This window comes from Acomys russatus, chromosome 4, assembly GCF_903995435.1.
Source record: "Acomys russatus chromosome 4, mAcoRus1.1, whole genome shotgun sequence".
In the NCBI taxonomy this organism is placed as follows: Eukaryota; Metazoa; Chordata; class Mammalia; order Rodentia; family Muridae; genus Acomys; species Acomys russatus.
In genome coordinates this window covers 1,408,082-1,424,387 of record NC_067140.1, presented here as the reverse complement: position 1 = coordinate 1,424,387, position 16,306 = coordinate 1,408,082, and the positions used below count along the sequence as shown (strand labels likewise).

The 16,306-nt window shown below is 55.3% G+C and overlaps 1 protein-coding gene across 1 annotated transcript; it reads left to right on the top strand.

The window, feature by feature from the left end:
• The first annotated feature begins 1,230 nt into the window (after window positions 1-1,230).
• Mylk2 (myosin light chain kinase 2) lies at window positions 1,231-12,733 on the top strand. The gene is made up of 13 exons (XM_051143477.1): window positions 1,231-1,492; window positions 1,597-1,696; window positions 2,169-2,640; window positions 3,304-3,602; window positions 5,013-5,118; window positions 5,539-5,632; window positions 8,440-8,549; window positions 8,647-8,788; window positions 10,437-10,507; window positions 10,630-10,758; window positions 11,333-11,485; window positions 11,586-11,718; window positions 12,559-12,733. Exons 2-13 carry the CDS (start codon window positions 1,645-1,647, stop codon window positions 12,637-12,639), a joined length of 1,842 nt encoding a protein of 613 aa, XP_050999434.1. The 5' UTR covers window positions 1,231-1,492; window positions 1,597-1,644; the 3' UTR covers window positions 12,640-12,733.
• Window positions 12,734-16,306: the final 3,573 nt, after the last annotated feature.

The following is a 16,306-nucleotide window of genomic DNA, read 5'->3' as shown; positions in this document are numbered from 1 at the left end:
ATTTTTGCTTCCTGGAAGAGCAATGTTGTGTGCTGAATTCTGAAGAAGAGAAACAGTGGACAGGACCAGCCCAGAGAGGATGGGGGAGGGGAGCGCCAGCTCCAGGTTCCTTGAGCTCGTGTCCAGTGCCTTCCATGTTTGCCTCCTTTCAAAGAAGCCATGCGTTTTGAAATCGCCACATTCTTGCAGCTCAAGGAAAACAGGAAAGGGGCTGAAGAGGTGAGTGACACATGTCTGTCACCTCAGCACTCTGGGGCCTAAAGCATGAGGATCAAGAGACTAGGCTACTCCGGCGGCATAGCAAGAACCAGTCTAAAACCAACAATAAAATTAAAACAAAATAAGGGTAAGAAGCCTTGCTGCTGCCCTTCTGGCCAAGTTATGGATTGCTTTGTTCTCCTGCCAAAAAGAGTTTGCACAGGTCACAGACACTCCGTGCTACTGTGCACCTGAGCTTCCCCCTTCATAACCAGCCCTGATGCATTTCACAACCCCACATTGCCTCCACTTCAGAGGTGCTGTGTTCCTGCCAGCCGCCAGCCTCCATCCCTCCTCTGCAGGGCAAGGGCCAGCAGTGGCCAAGCACTGGAAATGTTTGCCTCAGGTGGGATCTGAACCCTGTTATCCCACGACCACTTCCAACACTCAGCTTTGGCCAGTGCTCAGGGCTCCTACCAGAAAAGTGTGGGCTCCCCGGCTCTGCACAGTGGGGAGGACCCTACAGCATGTTCCTCCCTGCTCATCTCAGCCTGAGCATGTGGAGCTCAGTTCCCCATCCCTGAAGAGGGATGTTCCCAGGGCTTCTTGATGAGGGTCATCATATATTTCCATTGGCCTCCCTCGCCTATTCAAGCCAAGCCTCCTGTGGTCCAAAAGAATCCAAGAAAAAGATGTTTTCCCGGGGCGGTGGCGGGGGTAGAGGGAAGGTGGAGGCGACCTATGGACAATGAAACAAGTGATCCTGGTACGATTTCTTACCCAGAGATGGTCTGAGTAGATCCGGATACCAGGGAGCACAAGGCTGTGCACTGGGGTCACGGCAGCTCTCCCCAAGCTCCACGGAACTCTGAGAGGTGTGGCATAGAGGTGGCCAGGGCAATGCCTGGGCCTGATCATAGTCTTGCCCTTCAGCCCTGCCCGAGGGCCCCTCTTCTTGTAGCCCCTTCCCTCGCCCTGGCCACAGGCTGCTCCCCAGGGCCCAAGATGCCCCCCTCCCTTTTTCTTCTTAATGGCTCCAACGCCATTCTACCCCCATGTCAGGCCGTGGGAAGAATGCTGTGTCCTCTGAACGGGGGCCAAGAGCGACAGGTGGTGGCAACCCGCACTGCATGGCCCCTGGTGTCAAAGAGCCTCCTCTCAGTCCCCGCCTCCACTGCCCACGCCCCTGCCTCCGCCTCTACCCACCGGGCCCAATCCCTTACAACCACCCCAGGATTGCTCCTGAGAAGCTGCGGAAGGCAGCCGGGTCACCAGGTTGCCCCTCTCTATCCAGGTACACCTCTCCTTTCAGTTGGCTGGCCGCTGGACTTCTCTCTCCACAGCTGGAAAAGAGGGGGGCATCTGACAACGTGATACCCTTCACTCCTCTTTCTGCAGCTAGAAAGACTTGGGTTAGACACGCAGGAGCACACGCCTACCTACCTCATGGCTGCAGAAAACAAAGCAGTTGAGCTGGGAAGCCAGAGCTTGTCAACAGGTGCCAAGCTGGGGCAGGAGATGGAAGGGAGGAGCAGCAGCAGAAGGGATGTTTTTGGAGGCAGGGTTGGGCAAGTTCCTCACAGGGAAGTCTGTGCGCAGGGTTTCTCCGCATGGTGCATGAGGGATTCGGGAGTGGGGATAATCTGTGGGTGGGGTTAGGCTGCAAGACTCAGAACGGGGCCTCCCGCAGCCACAGCGGAGGCCAGAAGGTGGATGCCTGCATGAAGCCCTTGCTTGGGGCGGGGCGGGGGGGTGGTGGTGAACGGGGAGTCTCCATCAGTGGCTGTTGGGATTAGCACTAGTACACAAGGAGTGGCGGGCGGCCAGCAAAGCCCTTCCAGAGCCCCTAAGTTCCTGACAAGTTTGCTACCAAAGCGGCTCCAGAGACGTGATAGGACAGGCACCGACAGGCTGTTCCTGGGTAGGGAACCCAGAGGCAGATGCTGATGGATGTCCCCCTTGCTTTGCAGAACAGACAACTAAAGGTGCTGCAGGTGGTGGACCTCCAGCTTCAGAGGAAGACCCCAACCCCCCAGTCACAAAGAGAGACCCGGGCCCCCCTAACGCGAAGAAAGACGGTGGTGCCCCGGACCCAAAGAAAGATCCAGACCCACCCTCCCTGAAGAAAGATGGCGAAGCCCCTGCCCCAGAAAAGAAGGGTGACTCGGCCCCGGCTTCAGCCAGCAGCCGGGGCCCTTCAGGAGAGGAGGACAGGGGTGGGGGGCCTGCTGAAGGTAGTGTGGGGCCCCCGGCAGCCCTGCCCCAGCCCACTGCCACAGCTGCGGCCAGCGGTCAGAAGCTGGATGCCAAGCAAGCACCCTCAGGCAACCAGGGACCCGGAGAACCCAAGGCGAGCAAGAAGGCAGCAGAATGCCGTGAAGCAGGAAGAAGGGGTTCACCTGCCTTTCTTCACAGCCCTAGCTGTCCTGCCATCATCTCATGGTGATTGTCCCTGCTTGGGGAGAGAGGGCTCCGGTGGCGCCTTTTCTCAGGCTTAACCTCCCAGGCTTGAGGACTACTAAATACCACATCTAGTGCTGGGGAGGGTACCTCAGGCACCCATTCTATCACCCTGTTCCTGAAGGAAAAATATTACCTTCATTCAGAGAATGGAGTGTCAGACAGGAGATGTCTCGGAAGACCGCTTGGGCTACACGCTTTTTTTTTTTTTTTTTTTTTTTTTTTTGCTTTTTTTTCCCCTCTAGGCTTCTGGGCACTTGTTTCAAGTGTCAAGTGGCAAGCCGGAGAGCATAGCCTCCAGCTTAATTTAATATGAAAAGGTGACTAAGGGTTCATTCATAAGCCGGTGCAATCAGTTATGTACAACTGGACACAACGGCAACACTTCTCACACCACCCTGATAGCAACACATTAGTGGCAGTTAGATGGCAACAGTTTTTATGAATCAGGAGCCTTATAGCTCTCCTGTCGGCCTGTATGATTAGCCACACAATGGCAGTCAGGTTGTCTTGGTTGGCCCTTGGTGTGGATGAGGTGGAGGTGGGTGTATTTAGGGCAGGGGACAAGCTTATCTTAGCTCTAGCTGGCAAAGTGAGGTCGGAAAGCCTCTAACCTGCCTGAGGTGTCTCATGTCTTATGTCTAGCTCTGAGAAGATACCGGCTGTGAAGCCCCTAAGTGAGACAACAGAACTCACCTTTTCAGGGGTGTCTGTGACCCCTGACCCCCGAGATCCTGGGCCAGCCAAGGCAGAAGGAGGGACGAACGCCCTGGCAGAGAGCCAGAAGGAAGAAGCAGAGAAAGGCCCAGGCCAGGCTGGGCAGGCTAAGGTGCAAGGGGACACCTCCCAGAGGATCGAGTTCCAGGCTGCTCCCTCAGAGAGAGCGGAGGTGGGGCAGGCCCTCTGTCTCACTGCCAGAGAAGAAGACTGCTTCCAAATTCTGGGTAGGTAGGGGCGGGAGTGTCCTGGGCAGTGGAGGAGGGGAGGGATGGAGTGGTTTCAAGTATCCTTATGTAGGGAGCTGAACTGTCCTGGCCCAGGCCTCCCTCAAGCTCCCTGGTCCAAACGTCAGAGGGGGCCAGGCAGTGTTTCTTTCTGATAGAGACAGGAAAAGGAAACAAAATGCCCAAAGATGGTGAAGACCGTTTGACTCAAAAACCCACTTTTGATTTTCTTCTACTTTGGCTAATGTGGGATTTTTTTTTTTTTTTTTTTTTTTTTTAAAGAAAAATCATACAGAGAAGAGGAGTAACACAAAGTTGCTGAGAAGTGGATTTGGGGCTCTGTCTGAGGAAGGGTTCCAATGTCAGGTGCTTCGAAAAGAAAAAGTGGAGGGCAGGGTGTCATGGAGCCATAGAGGTTTCATGAGCCACACAGGTGTTTGTGTGTGGGACCAGTGGCCAGGGAAACTGGACAGCACCCAGAGAAAGCCCTGGGTGGCAGGGAAGTCAGTCTGAGCAGTGTCAGAGTGGAAGGGGTACCAAGCAGGGGTGTAGTTGGGCTTGGGGGTGGGTGGGGTGACACAGGGTCAGGAGAGCCCAGAGTGTCCTGACACCCCCTCCTCCAGGCTGAGGTGCCCTGGGAGACCAGCCAGTCTGCCTGGCTCACGGCAGAGTGCCACCCAGACAGGGTAGGAGGACCTGGCGGCTGGGTGGTGGCCAGGGGCCCTGCCTCCTGCCCCCGCGGCGACAGAGACCTCCGCCCCGCCCAGAGATCACATCCTTGGCATGACAGAATCTGAACTCCCTCCAAGGGCCGTCTGATTTATCACCAGAGTGGTTTCCCTGCCGCCTCTGACTATTTTTAAAGGTTTCCATTCCGATGAGTCAGTCTAACTGGCCTTCGGAGCCCGCTGTACACACTATGCCCACTAGGTGGCGGTATCTCACCACCGAACTGCTGCGTCCCTGGGCGCCCCACGGTGGTGTAACTAGGTGGCGGGCAAGAGTCTCCGCCCACACCATCATCCAGACACAGCAGTCCCACTGTCTTGGGATTCCACTTCACAGCTGCTGTGTGGGCTTGTTCAGGTGTTTGGTTGTTTTTAATGGAAACAGCACACTCCGTCCTCTATAGCGTGCACCTAAGTCCAGTTAGCTAGTTGTCTCATCGTTCTGCAGAGAACATGAGTCCCCCATGATGGAGACAGATATACACAGTAAAACTAGACTTGGAAACTGGGTCTCATATTCCCTGTTCTGACCAGGTGTCCCCAGACATCACATGGTAAACTCAACTTTTCTGGAGGGGGTGGGGGTGGGGGACACCTCGATCTTGCAGGAGGGGATGGTGTCAAAGACATTTCCCAGAACTCCCCAGCCCTGACTCTTAACAGCTCAACTCTATCTCCTTAGATGATTGTCCGCCACCCCCAGCTCCCTTCCCACACAGGATCGTGGAGCTGAGGACCGGAAATGTCAACAGTGAATTCAGCATGAACTCAAAGGAAGCTCTGGGCGGGTGAGACAGAGATCCAGCCTTGGAAGCATGCATGGGGGAACATCCAGCCCCCGAGACCCAGACACATCCAGTAGGACACGGCCCACATGCATGTACTTGCTTCTGTGTGGCCACACATGTTATCCATCATGTCGCAAGCAAAGTGCAGTGACTGTGCTCACTTTCTGGATGAGCCTTTGGCCATTCCCGGAAGAAATGCAATCTGTTCCTTCTTGTCCCATGCTCTCCAGCCATCGCCTTAGTAGAAACTCCTCCACTTCAGGAGGGAGTCAGGGCTGGTGGGGTGGGTGCGTCCATCTCTCAGAGAAGCAGCCAGAGTCACCATCAGGCCTGTGTCAAGGGGAGAAGGGAACAGAAACCTTTGCTGCTCCCTGGGTCTTGCTTGGCTAGACCCTCACTCCCAACCTCTTCTCATTCCAGTGGTAAATTTGGAGCTGTGTGCACCTGCACAGAGAAAGCCACAGGCCTCAAACTGGCAGCCAAGGTCATCAAGAAACAGACTCCCAAGGACAAGGTATCGGGGAGATGTTCTCAGCTAGGCTAGGCTGGGACCCTGGTGTGAAAAGCTTGTGGCATTAAAGATGCCACACAGAGAGAAGGATGGACGAACAGCCTGTAACAGGAGCCTGGCGTCCCTAGCCATGAGCCACACATCTCGTCTCTCAGGCGCAGCTCAGCAGCGCTGGGGAGTGCGGGTGCTGGCTTAGGTCTTGTGATGGACACTGGGGATCCCCAAGGGCAGTGAGGTGGACCCTGTCCCTAGGAAATGAAGGCCAGTGGAGGGCTTTGCTTCCCACTGCCAGTGTAGTCTGGGCTTATAGCTCTGAGCAGTCCTGGTTTCAGGAGTGAGCTGCTCTGGCAGGTTCACATGGATTGAGGGCAAGCGGCCCAGCAGCAGGTGCCAACAGCTGTGTCTCAGGAGGGAAGCTGAGGGAGGGTGTGAGGAGCATCAAGGGAGGGGCCTGCCTCAGCCCTGGCTCAATGATGCTTCCTAGAGCAGCGTCTGCAGGGTGAAGGTTTTGCAGATGGGAGTGTTTCAGATGGGTCAGGGAGAGACTTTCAGAAAGGGGACTGTGGAGGTGATCCTCAAGTGGAGCAATTCCCTGGCATTCTGGGTTCATTCTGGTATCACAGAGATGGAAGAAAGGAGGAAAAAGAAGGCAGGAGGCGCCCAAAGGCCAGAGATAGCAGGGGCTGAGGTTACCAACGTTGTGGGCAAAGGTAGCCATACACGGGAAAGGCTGGGGCCCACCAAGACCTAGGGGCCAGTACCACAGTGCCGCAGAATACCTATTCCCCTTGCTCAAAGCACAGCTAGGAGGGATGAGTTTTTTTGTTTGGCTCCGTCCTGCTCCTGTGTGTGGCTCTTTTACTTACTGATGACTGATTGATTGAGATAGGGACTCAGGTATCTCAGAGTGACCTTGGACTCACTTTGGAGCAGAGGATGACCCTGATTCCGTATCCTCTGCTTCCTGAGTGTTGGGGTTGCAGGTGTTTGCCACGATACCCAGTTTATGTGCTTCTGGGAATTGAACCCAGGACCTCCTGAATGCCAGGCAAGCACTCTACCAGCTGAGCTACACCCGCAGCCTCAGCTCGGCACTTCTGACTGCTCTCCACTGGCCTCCGTCACAGGATCTGGTTCAGCACGAATGCTCAGTGTCCTGTCATAATTCACACAAGCATCTGCCGTGTGAGTTAATTGGAGCCAGCTGCTGGTTAATTGATCACCGAGCATATTTTTTTTCTTTGCCTTCCACTGTACCAGGTGCCACAGAAATGTCACAGGACTGGAAAAGTCCCCAATCTCATGGGACCAACGAATCAGAGTATAGGGACAGATAGATGACTAAAAGCTGGAACAAAATGAAGAGCATGGCGCCAGGAAGAAAAAGGAGAACCAGGGCAGTGATGGGGAGTCTGGTCAGAGGCACCATGTTAGATGCGGGCCTCTCTGGGGGAAGTGGTAGGCAAAGTGAGAGCCCAATGAAGGAGTGAAGGGGACAAAGGGGAAAGAGGTGCAGCTGGACAGCCTTGCGCTGGTGCCTAGTGTTTAAAAGCTGCCCTGGGGTGCAGGCGCGAGTAACAGCTGCCCTGGGGTGCAGGCGCGAGTAACAGTTGCCCTGGGGTACAGGTGCGAGTAACAGCTGCCCTGGGGTGCACGCACGAGTAACAGCTGCCCTGGGGTGCAGGCGTGGGTAACAGCTGCCCTGGGGTGTAGGTGCGAGTAACAGCTGCCCTGGAGTGCAGATGCGTTTAACAGCTGCCCTGGGGTGCAGGCGCGAGTAAGAGCTGCCCTAGGGTGCAGGTGCGAGTAACAGCTGCCCTGGGGTGCAGGTGCGAGGAGAGGCCTGATGAACAGCACGTGCCAATTTCATGGTGTGAATATTCCTGCCATAGCTTGTAGCAGCCCCCCCCCCCCGCCCCCGCCGCCGTCCGCCCAGTGAGACCACTGGCCTGCATGCACACTTTCTGAAAGTTACAAATGACAGCTGTTTAGAGTGGAGAGAGGGGATGAGGGATGGCTGGGTTTCTAATCTAGTTTAGGTGGAACTGTGCCAAACGCCTAAATTGATAGCGTATCTGTGGCCATACAGAGGTGATAGCTCCCAGCTCTTTGTCCCTTATGCTTGGGTGAAGGCTCATGTCTTTTTTTTTTTTTTTTTTTTTTTTTCCTGACAGCTATAGACAAGTCAAGCACGGAGAAGGGTGGTATCAAGGACTTAGCACATGATAAATCTGGGGTTTTCTAAGATTCCCCAAAGGGAAACGGCAAAGATGGCTGCTGGGTAGATTAGAGTCTAGGGATGAAGGGAGTGCTGTGTATTTAAGAACCAATTTCATTTTAGGGGTGGGGGTGAACAGGGTCTTTTTTTTTTTTTTTTTCTTCCTGAGACAGGGTTTCTCTGTGTAGCCTCAGCTGTCCTGGACTCGCTTTGTAGACCAGGCTGGCCTCAAACTCAGAGATCCACTTGCCTCTCCCTCTGCCTCCCAAGTGCTGGGATTAAAGGAGTGTGCCACCCCCCCCCCCCACCCCACCCCCCGCTTGAACAGGGTCTTATTGTGCAATCTAGTCCAGTCTTGAGCTCTTGACCCTCCTGCCTCTGCCTCCTGAATTCTGGGATTACAAGCACACACCACCACACATGGCTTTGGGAACTGATCCCACCTGGCTGCAACACAGTTATGGATCTGATGCAGGTGCTCAGCGTGAGGTTATGAGGAGAGGGGTGATGGAGGGGAGGAGACCAGGTGGGAGGAGCTTGGCGAGGGTGTTGCTGGTGCCCAGTGGGTCCTCTTGATTTCCCTGCTCCCCAGGAAATGGTGATGCTGGAGATCGAAGTCATGAACCAGCTGAACCACCGCAACCTCATCCAGCTGTACTCGGCCATTGAGACCTCGCATGAGATCATCTTGTTCATGGAGTAGTGAGTGGCTGCTGGGGAGGGGGGGCGGTGGGGGGTTGGAGGGGGGCGGCAGGGCTAGCAGCTCCGAGCCAGGCTGCAGAGGGGTCTGTGCACACAGCATCGAGGGTGGTGAGCTCTTTGAGCGGATCGTGGATGAAGACTACCATCTGACAGAGGTGGATACCATGGTGTTCGTCAGGCAGATCTGCGACGGGATCCTCTTCATGCACAAGATGAGGGTTCTGCACCTGGACCTCAAGGTAGTGGGCGGAAGCGGAGGCTCCTGGGACAGCACTGGCCACCTGCAGTCACTGTTGTCAAGGCTCATATCTCTGGCTCCTCCCATTTCTCCTTCTCCATCCCTCTTTCCATCGTACTCAGAGTGGACCCCGAGTGCTTGCTGAGTGTTAGGGATGGGGGAAGTGGGAGTGGGGGTGGGTGGAGCATGCCTTAGTCTCAACTTCTGTGAAGCTTACAGTCTGCTGATGTTGCACAGTGCCAACCTCCATGTTGGCTTGAGACAGGTGCTGCCAGTGTGTATCCCTTACTCAGGACGAGAACCTAGTGCTGAGGGAGGGCCCACTTCATAGCAGCCAGTGTTCTGGGATGCCATTGTGATGCCCACTGAGAAGCTTCATGCCACAGTGCACAGTGTCACAGTGCACAGGAGGAAGGCACTACAAGAGGACGTTCACATCCGGAGCTCACAGAGTCCCCTGCACACAGCTGGCTAGGGACAGCAAACAGATTTCACACAGCTCACTCACTCCCATCAGTACCAGTGGCTGCTGGGAGCTTAAGACACTTGCCTAGGGCGGGAATGGGAAGGGAGAAACACTCATCACTATGTGTCTCCTGTCCCTGGGGCAGACGCTAATGAGTATTGAGATGAATGTTAAAAAGCTCCATTAGCACAGAGTGGCTACTTTCCTCACTTAACACTCAGTTGCCACAGGAAGGAGAGCTCACTCCTAAGGTGGGTCTAGGATGGATATGTTCCCTGTCTGTTCTGCAATGTCCAAATAAGTGAAAGTCATTAAAAAGGGTTATAAAAGGCACAAGAGAGTATCCAGGGCAGGCAGAGGGTGGAGACGGGGAAGCAGACATTTGTCCAGTGGAACGGGGCCGTAGATGGGGGATCTAGCAGCTTCTGGCTCTGCTCAGCGTCATGGCATGGCTCCTGCAGGTACCAACGAGGACAAACCCAGAAGGAGGAAGAAGAAATGATTTTCAGTAGGGCCTAGGTGAAGCATGTGCCTTGGGAGGCCATGGTAGGAGGCTAGGAGGGAGCTGGTGGGAGAGGAAGGGGTACACTTTGAAAAGTAGGAGTGTATGTGATGTGGGCCAGGAAAAGTCAGAGGTGGGCGCTGGAGCACTCCATGGGGGCGCATTAGCAGTCTGTGAGGGCTGGTTTTCGCGAGGGATCGAGTAGCGCCCCTAATTAAAATGTCCAGGGAGAAAAGCCTCCAAGAATGTGGCTTTCAAAAAACGGGGTTGCGTGTGGGAGGGTAGCACGGCATAGCTGCACAGTCGCAGGAACCATGCTCGGCTTGAGGCCTCTCTCTCTTGCCCTACTCACTCAGCCCCTGGCTCCCAGTTCCTGAGAGCAGCCCTGCCTGGCCTCCTGCTAGAACACACTGCCTATCTGCAGAGCTCGGTTTCTCCATCTTCCTCAGGACTGAGTGGAGAGAAATTCCATCTGTGGCCACTGGGCAGCCTTGTGCCCGGAGACGGTTCCCTCACAGGGCCTCTGACTCCTTAGGCTGAGGCCATGCAGGCCTGACGGGTCCCTGAGTTACCATCTCTGGATCTATTCCCACATGTGGGGGCCCCAGCAAGGGTGGAGCTGGTGGGGCAAAGGAAGGTGAGTTGGATCAGAGGCCAACTGGGGCCACCCGTTTTCTCCAGCCAGAGAACATCCTGTGTGTGAACACCACGGGCCACTTGGTGAAGATTATTGACTTTGGCCTGGCACGGAGGTACCGGCTGGGTGTGTGGGAGGGCGGGGCCTAGAGGCGGGGCGGGGCCTAGAGACGGGGTGGGGAAGGGGCTGGATGTCTCTGGTGGCAGCTGGGGACCTGACTCTCCGTCTCACTTCCAGGTATAACCCCAATGAGAAGCTGAAGGTGAATTTTGGGACCCCGGAGTTTCTGTCACCCGAGGTGGTGAATTATGACCAGATCTCTGACAAGACTGACATGTGGAGCCTGGGGGTGATCACCTACATGCTGTGAGCCCCGCGGGTGGGGGGGTGGGGAAGGTGCTGGCTTCAGTCAGCAGGGGCGCAGGGGTGGGTAGGAGAGGACAAGACTGGCCTTGGGGTTCTGCTGAGGTGGTCTTATCTCTGATCCTTCACCCTGAGTCTATTCTGGGGGAATTCTAGGGAGAACCAGAGAGGGGGGCTTTGTACCCATTTTATATATGAAAAAAAAACCATGGTCCCCTAAAAGCACAGAATCCCACTATGGGGCAGATTCTGGACAGCAGATTCCCTATGCCCCAGAGTGGGGACAGAGGGACAAGTGGACATCTTTTTGCGTGTGCTCACTATGTGTTTCGCACTCACCATTCCTCATTTTCACTGCAACCCTGGGAAGCTGGGGTGATTATGCCCATTTTACAGATGAGAAGAGTGAGGCTCAGAGAGGGGAAGTGACTTGCCCAAAGTCACCCAGCCAGATTCAAACCCAGGTCTGTCCCACTCTGAAAACCCGGGGTCTTTCCAGCACATGCTGCCTCCTAGGCTCGGCCCCATCTGCAGCAGCTGCCGCCTCACTCTCTTGCTCTCCTCTCCTTCCCTTTAGACTGAGTGGCCTCTCTCCCTTCCTCGGAGATAATGACACGGAGACCCTAAACAACGTCCTGTCTGCCAACTGGTACTTTGATGAAGAGACCTTTGAAGCTGTGTCGGATGAGGCCAAAGACTTTGTTTCCAATCTCATCACCAAGGACCAGAGGTGAGGCTTGTCCAGGCTGCGGCCACCGTATGTTCAAGTGCATGCCTGGGCCAAGCGGGCCTGGCATGGGCTTGCCCTCACCACACTGCCCTTTCCACAGCGCCCGAATGAGTGCTGAGCAGTGCCTCGCCCACCCCTGGCTCAACAATCTGGCAGAGAAAGCCAAACGCTGCAACCGCCGTCTCAAGTCCCAGATCCTGCTTAAGAAATACCTCATGAAGAGACGCTGGAAGGTACCCAAGCTGAGGGGAGGAGGAGGAGGAGGAGGAGGAGGAGGAGGAGGAGGAGGAGGAGGAGGAGGAGGGCTGAGAGGTGGGAGAGCCCCATTGCCAGGTTCAGCCCTACCAGCTAAGCTTTGGCAGTCTCTGTTGAACAGGGCCTGGCTGAGAACATGGGCTTTTCTCTAGCTCCCATTCTGAACTGGAGCGGAGCTGTTTGCTCAACCCGCCTGCCAGGGAAGGGTCATTAATCTAGGGCTCAGGCTAGAAAGAGCATCTCTGACCCCATGACGACTCTCCTCCTTTATTTTCTACACATCTATTGAACTCCTAAATACTCTGCTGCTGCGGCAGAGATGGGAGGTAGGAATCTGGGTCTTGTAGTCTTGTTTTTTTGAGACAAGGTATACAGTGCTCTGCCTGCATGCACACCTGCAGGTCAGAAGAGGGCATCAGATCACATTATAGATGGTTATGAGCCACCATGTGGGTGCTAGGAGTTAAACTCAGGACCTCTGGAAGAGCAGTCAGTGCTCTTAACTGCTGAGCCATCTCTCCAGCCCAACGAGGAAATCTTTTAAAAGTCTCCTAATTTTTTTTTTATTTTACATTCATGTATTTATTGTGTATATGTACAGAAAGGGAACAGGGGACACGCTCATGCCACGGCCTCTAACTTGAAGTGTCAAGTCTGCCCTCCTACCCTGTGGCTCTCAGGGACTGAACTTGTGCTTGGCTGCAGGGTGCCTTTATTGCTAAGCCCTCTCTCTGGCCAGAAGTGGGGACTCTTAAGGAACCATCCCAAGGCTCTCCTCTGCCAGAGTGCTGACCCAAGGTTCCTTTCTTATCCCTCAGAAAAACTTCATTGCCGTCAGCGCAGCCAATCGCTTCAAGAAGATCAGTAGCTCGGGGGCATTGATGGCTCTGGGGGTCTGATCCCCAGGAGCAGTAAGCCTGGATGCAGCTGCACAGTGGTCAAGGCTGAAGCCACACAGCTCAGAAGGCCAGAGAGAGAGAGAGAAAGAGAGAGAGAGAGAGAGAGAGAGAGAGAGAGAGAGAGAGAGAGAGAGAGAGAGAGACCAGATTTCTAGACCAGGCTGGCCAGGACAAAGCTGCATCAGGCCCAGAGGCTTAGGACTCCCCAGGCCCTTAGGCGATACCGCTTCCCCTATGTGAACATGGAGTGCGGCCTGGAATCCAGCTTGCTACCGCCTACCTCCTCGGACAGGGCTGTGGCCCATCAGCTCCACCCAGACTCCAAGGATGTCCAGGCTGTTCCCTATTCTCTCCCTAGCTTCCCCCTTTGAACAACTGCCCCTGTAGCCTCTGCTTTGCCCCACCTGGGGCGCCCTTGCCTGGAGTGGGCGGGCTGGGGGTCCAGCAGGTGGGTTGCAGCGGCTGGAGGTGGGGGTGGGCGGGGTAAGGATGCAGGCCAGCTGCCAGGGGAGACAGAGCAGGCTTTGTGCGAGAGGATCTCCACGCCTTGCTTCACACTCCCAACAGAGATGGCCTCCCGGCCCCCACCCACTGCTTTTGTGACCACCAACACGCAGGAACTCTGTGAGAGAAAGCCAGCCCGGGCCTGGAGTAACAGTGGGTGGGGGGAAGGGGAGAGGCCTGGGAAACATGAGGCTACCCCTAAGGTCGCCTGAGGACCGAGTCTTCCCAGCCTGAGGGCTCTGTGCCCATCCCAGGGGCATTCACAACCCCAAATGACAGGATGAACTTGCCCAACGAGAAGTGTGAAGACTGTCGGGCAGCCCCCAACCTGCTCTCAGCTTGGGCCTTGTAAATAAACGCACAGGTTGGAGGTGGCCTCCTTCCTTCTGCACATGCACGTACTCATGTGAGATCACAAGTTACTGCGTTGGTTGGGCACCTAGTGCGTGCCAGGCACTGAGTTCTTGCATCTACGCATAATGTGGTGTTCATAGACGGCAGGCTCAGGAGCCAGAGTGCCAAACACGAGCTGTGTTCAAGTGGCTTCCCTGCTGTGCCTCAGTTTCCTTACCTGTGCTAGACTCTAGTTATGGGCTCATTCTTTGGAGGAGGAGGAGGAGGAAGAGGAGGTAGGTAAGATTTGTATCTCACAGAGGGAAACTGAGTCAGGTGGTAAGACAGCAGTAGGACCTACCTCAAGCAGAGGAGAGGATAATGATGCATTGCTGCTAAGATGGAGACAAGGTACTCGCATCATACATGGTCCAGGGAGGAAATGGGGGCGGGGAGAGGAAATGGAGGGAGGAGGTGGCATGGCAGGGCGGGCTTCACCCACATTCAATAGTTGAGGGAACTGAGGCTTAGAGCAAGAAAGGAACTTGAAGCCTGCTCCGTAAGTCTGGGCCTGGGCCTTGAAAAGAACTCTTCTGGTAAGCTTAACATTGAACAAGGTGGGAGCAGAAGACGGGGCACCCACCCAGGCAAGGCTAACAGAGCCCATGGCCCTGCAATGCCTTTATCCTGATACAGTGAGCCCTGCCTTCCCCACTGCTCCCCACTGGCCTCATCCAGGCCACCTGTGCAGGCAGGGGCCACCTGCTGGAGGGGCAGCAGAGACAGCAGAGCAGAGCTAACCTAGTGTGCAGGTTTTCTAACCAAGAGATGACCGAGCCTCATCTGAGGCAGCTTGGTGTGCAGTGGCCTGCCAGAGAGACAGACACAAGGCTGACAAATGGTTGAGCACTAGGGCAGCATGCCTGCAGTAACCAGTACGGAAGTGTGGCACCCTCTGTCTGACAGAAAAGCTGATTTTAGGAAGGCTCGAGTGGCTGGAGGGAAGCAGGATCAGGATCAGTGGCTGCTGCCCTGCTGCTCTTGGCTTGGGCCTTGGGTGTGTCCGCAGATTTAGACCTCTGTGATGTTGTCCATACTTCTTCTGCGTCCACTGCTGTGGAGCCAGGCACCTTACCCCTCACCCCCTGCCCGCCCTGTTCATTGCAGCAGCAGGTACCACATAGGGCATGGAGCCGGGACTTGAGGGTGTCTAAGCCTGACCTTAGCACTGGGAAGTGAAAGTTCCAAAAACCTGGTTTGGCCTGTGACTGGCAGATATACTATGAGCAGGGCCCCCAGGACCACACACTGCTGCCCACTGCCCACTGGCACCCTGCTGCCTCCCCCAACTTGACCTCTGCCAGCCGAGCCAGAGTTTCCACTAAGTGGTCCCCACCCTGCGTGAGCATCAGGCCACACAGCATGATGATGAGGAGTGAGTCACTCGTGAGAGGCGAGGGAAGGGAGCGAGTTTCCGTCTGAGCAGATATCCCAGGCTTGGATCCGGCTGGGGAGACTGAGGCCAGAACAGGGAAGGCCCCCTCACAAAGGCTTCAACAGTTGGGAATAGAACCTGACTCTACGCACAAGCTTGTTTCCTTTTTTGTTTTTGTTTTTAGAGACAGGGTTTCTCTGTGTAGCCCTGGCTGTCGTGGACCTTGCTCTGTAGACCTGGGTGGCCTCGAACTCACAGAGATCCGCCTGCCTTTGCCTCCTGAGTGCTGGTATTAAAGGTGTGCGCCACCACGCCTGGACCTTGTTTCCTCCTGTATAACTTGATCACAACCCTAACTCTTCTTTCTTCTGTGACTCCGATAACCATCATGACAGTTGCGATAGCATGGGGCTCATCTACTGTATTTTACTAGTGAGGGAACAGGTTCAAAGAGGACAGATGACTTGCCCAAGGCCACACAGCTAGTATGTCCTGGGCAAGGAGCCCTCCCAGAACCATAGGTAGCAATGATCACCCTGCCACCCTTCTCCCAGAACCATGTCCCCCTGAGTAATCGGACACCTCCTTTGGGCCTCCCTGGTCCCTGGAGGCACAGAATGTAGACTCAACAATAAAGATGGGAGAATGGGGTTTTATAGGAATTTCCCCTACCCCCACCCCCAATACGGGTCCCACAGTGAAGCCTAGCTGTGCTGACCGGGTTAGCTTCGAACTCACAGAGATCTGCCCAACTCTGTCTCCCAAGTGCTGAGACTAAAGTGTGCACCACTGTGTCCTGCTTCATGGGGACTTTCTGATCTCTCAGAGCCTGCAGAGCACACTCATGCAACACTGGAGCCCTCCTTACCCTGTTGCAGAGCTGCACCCACCTCTCTGCAGACTGGGACCCAGGCCACATTGCTCTCAATGGAGCTCTAGCCCTGGCTGCCACCAGAGAAAGGAGGCAGGAGGCTAATGGAGGACCGCCAAGCAAGAGCCAGACCTGAGTGTGCTCTGTGGCCAAAGCTCCGGGCCTAGGGCCCTGCTACCCCCAGGATGCCAGACTATGAGTTTCCTGGGCTGCAGGAAGTACACACCCTCTTCTTCAGAGTTCAGGGGGCACTGCTGGTCCTGCACACTGTCTGCCTCAGCAACTGTGCAATGGCTGTCTCCTGTGCTGCCCGCATGTGTGCCTCCCTGGGGCTGGGCTTGGGCACCCTTTGGGTCCAAGAAGGGTTAAGAGCCTCCAATAGACCCTCCTCCTAGCTGGGCCAAGCCCAGAAAGTGTTCCTCCAAGGCCATTTCCTGCCTCTGGGCCTAGGCCAGGCCCACAGTGACCACCCCCTGGGTCTGGAAGCCACTGAGGCCACATCTGGTTTGGATTACACCAACCCT

Bases quoted from the DNA above. Each gene is read 5' to 3' on its own strand.
- Mylk2 (XM_051143477.1), top strand. From the start codon at position 1,645: ATGGCTGCAGAAAACAAAGCAGTTGAGCTGGGAAGCCAGAGCTTGTCA. The intron at 2,641-3,303 runs GTGATTGTCCCT...TCTTATGTCTAG, and splicing joins TGTCCTGCCATCATCTCATG to CTCTGAGAAGATACCGGCTG. The intron at 10,508-10,629 runs GTACCGGCTGGG...TCTCACTTCCAG, and splicing joins GACTTTGGCCTGGCACGGAG to GTATAACCCCAATGAGAAGC.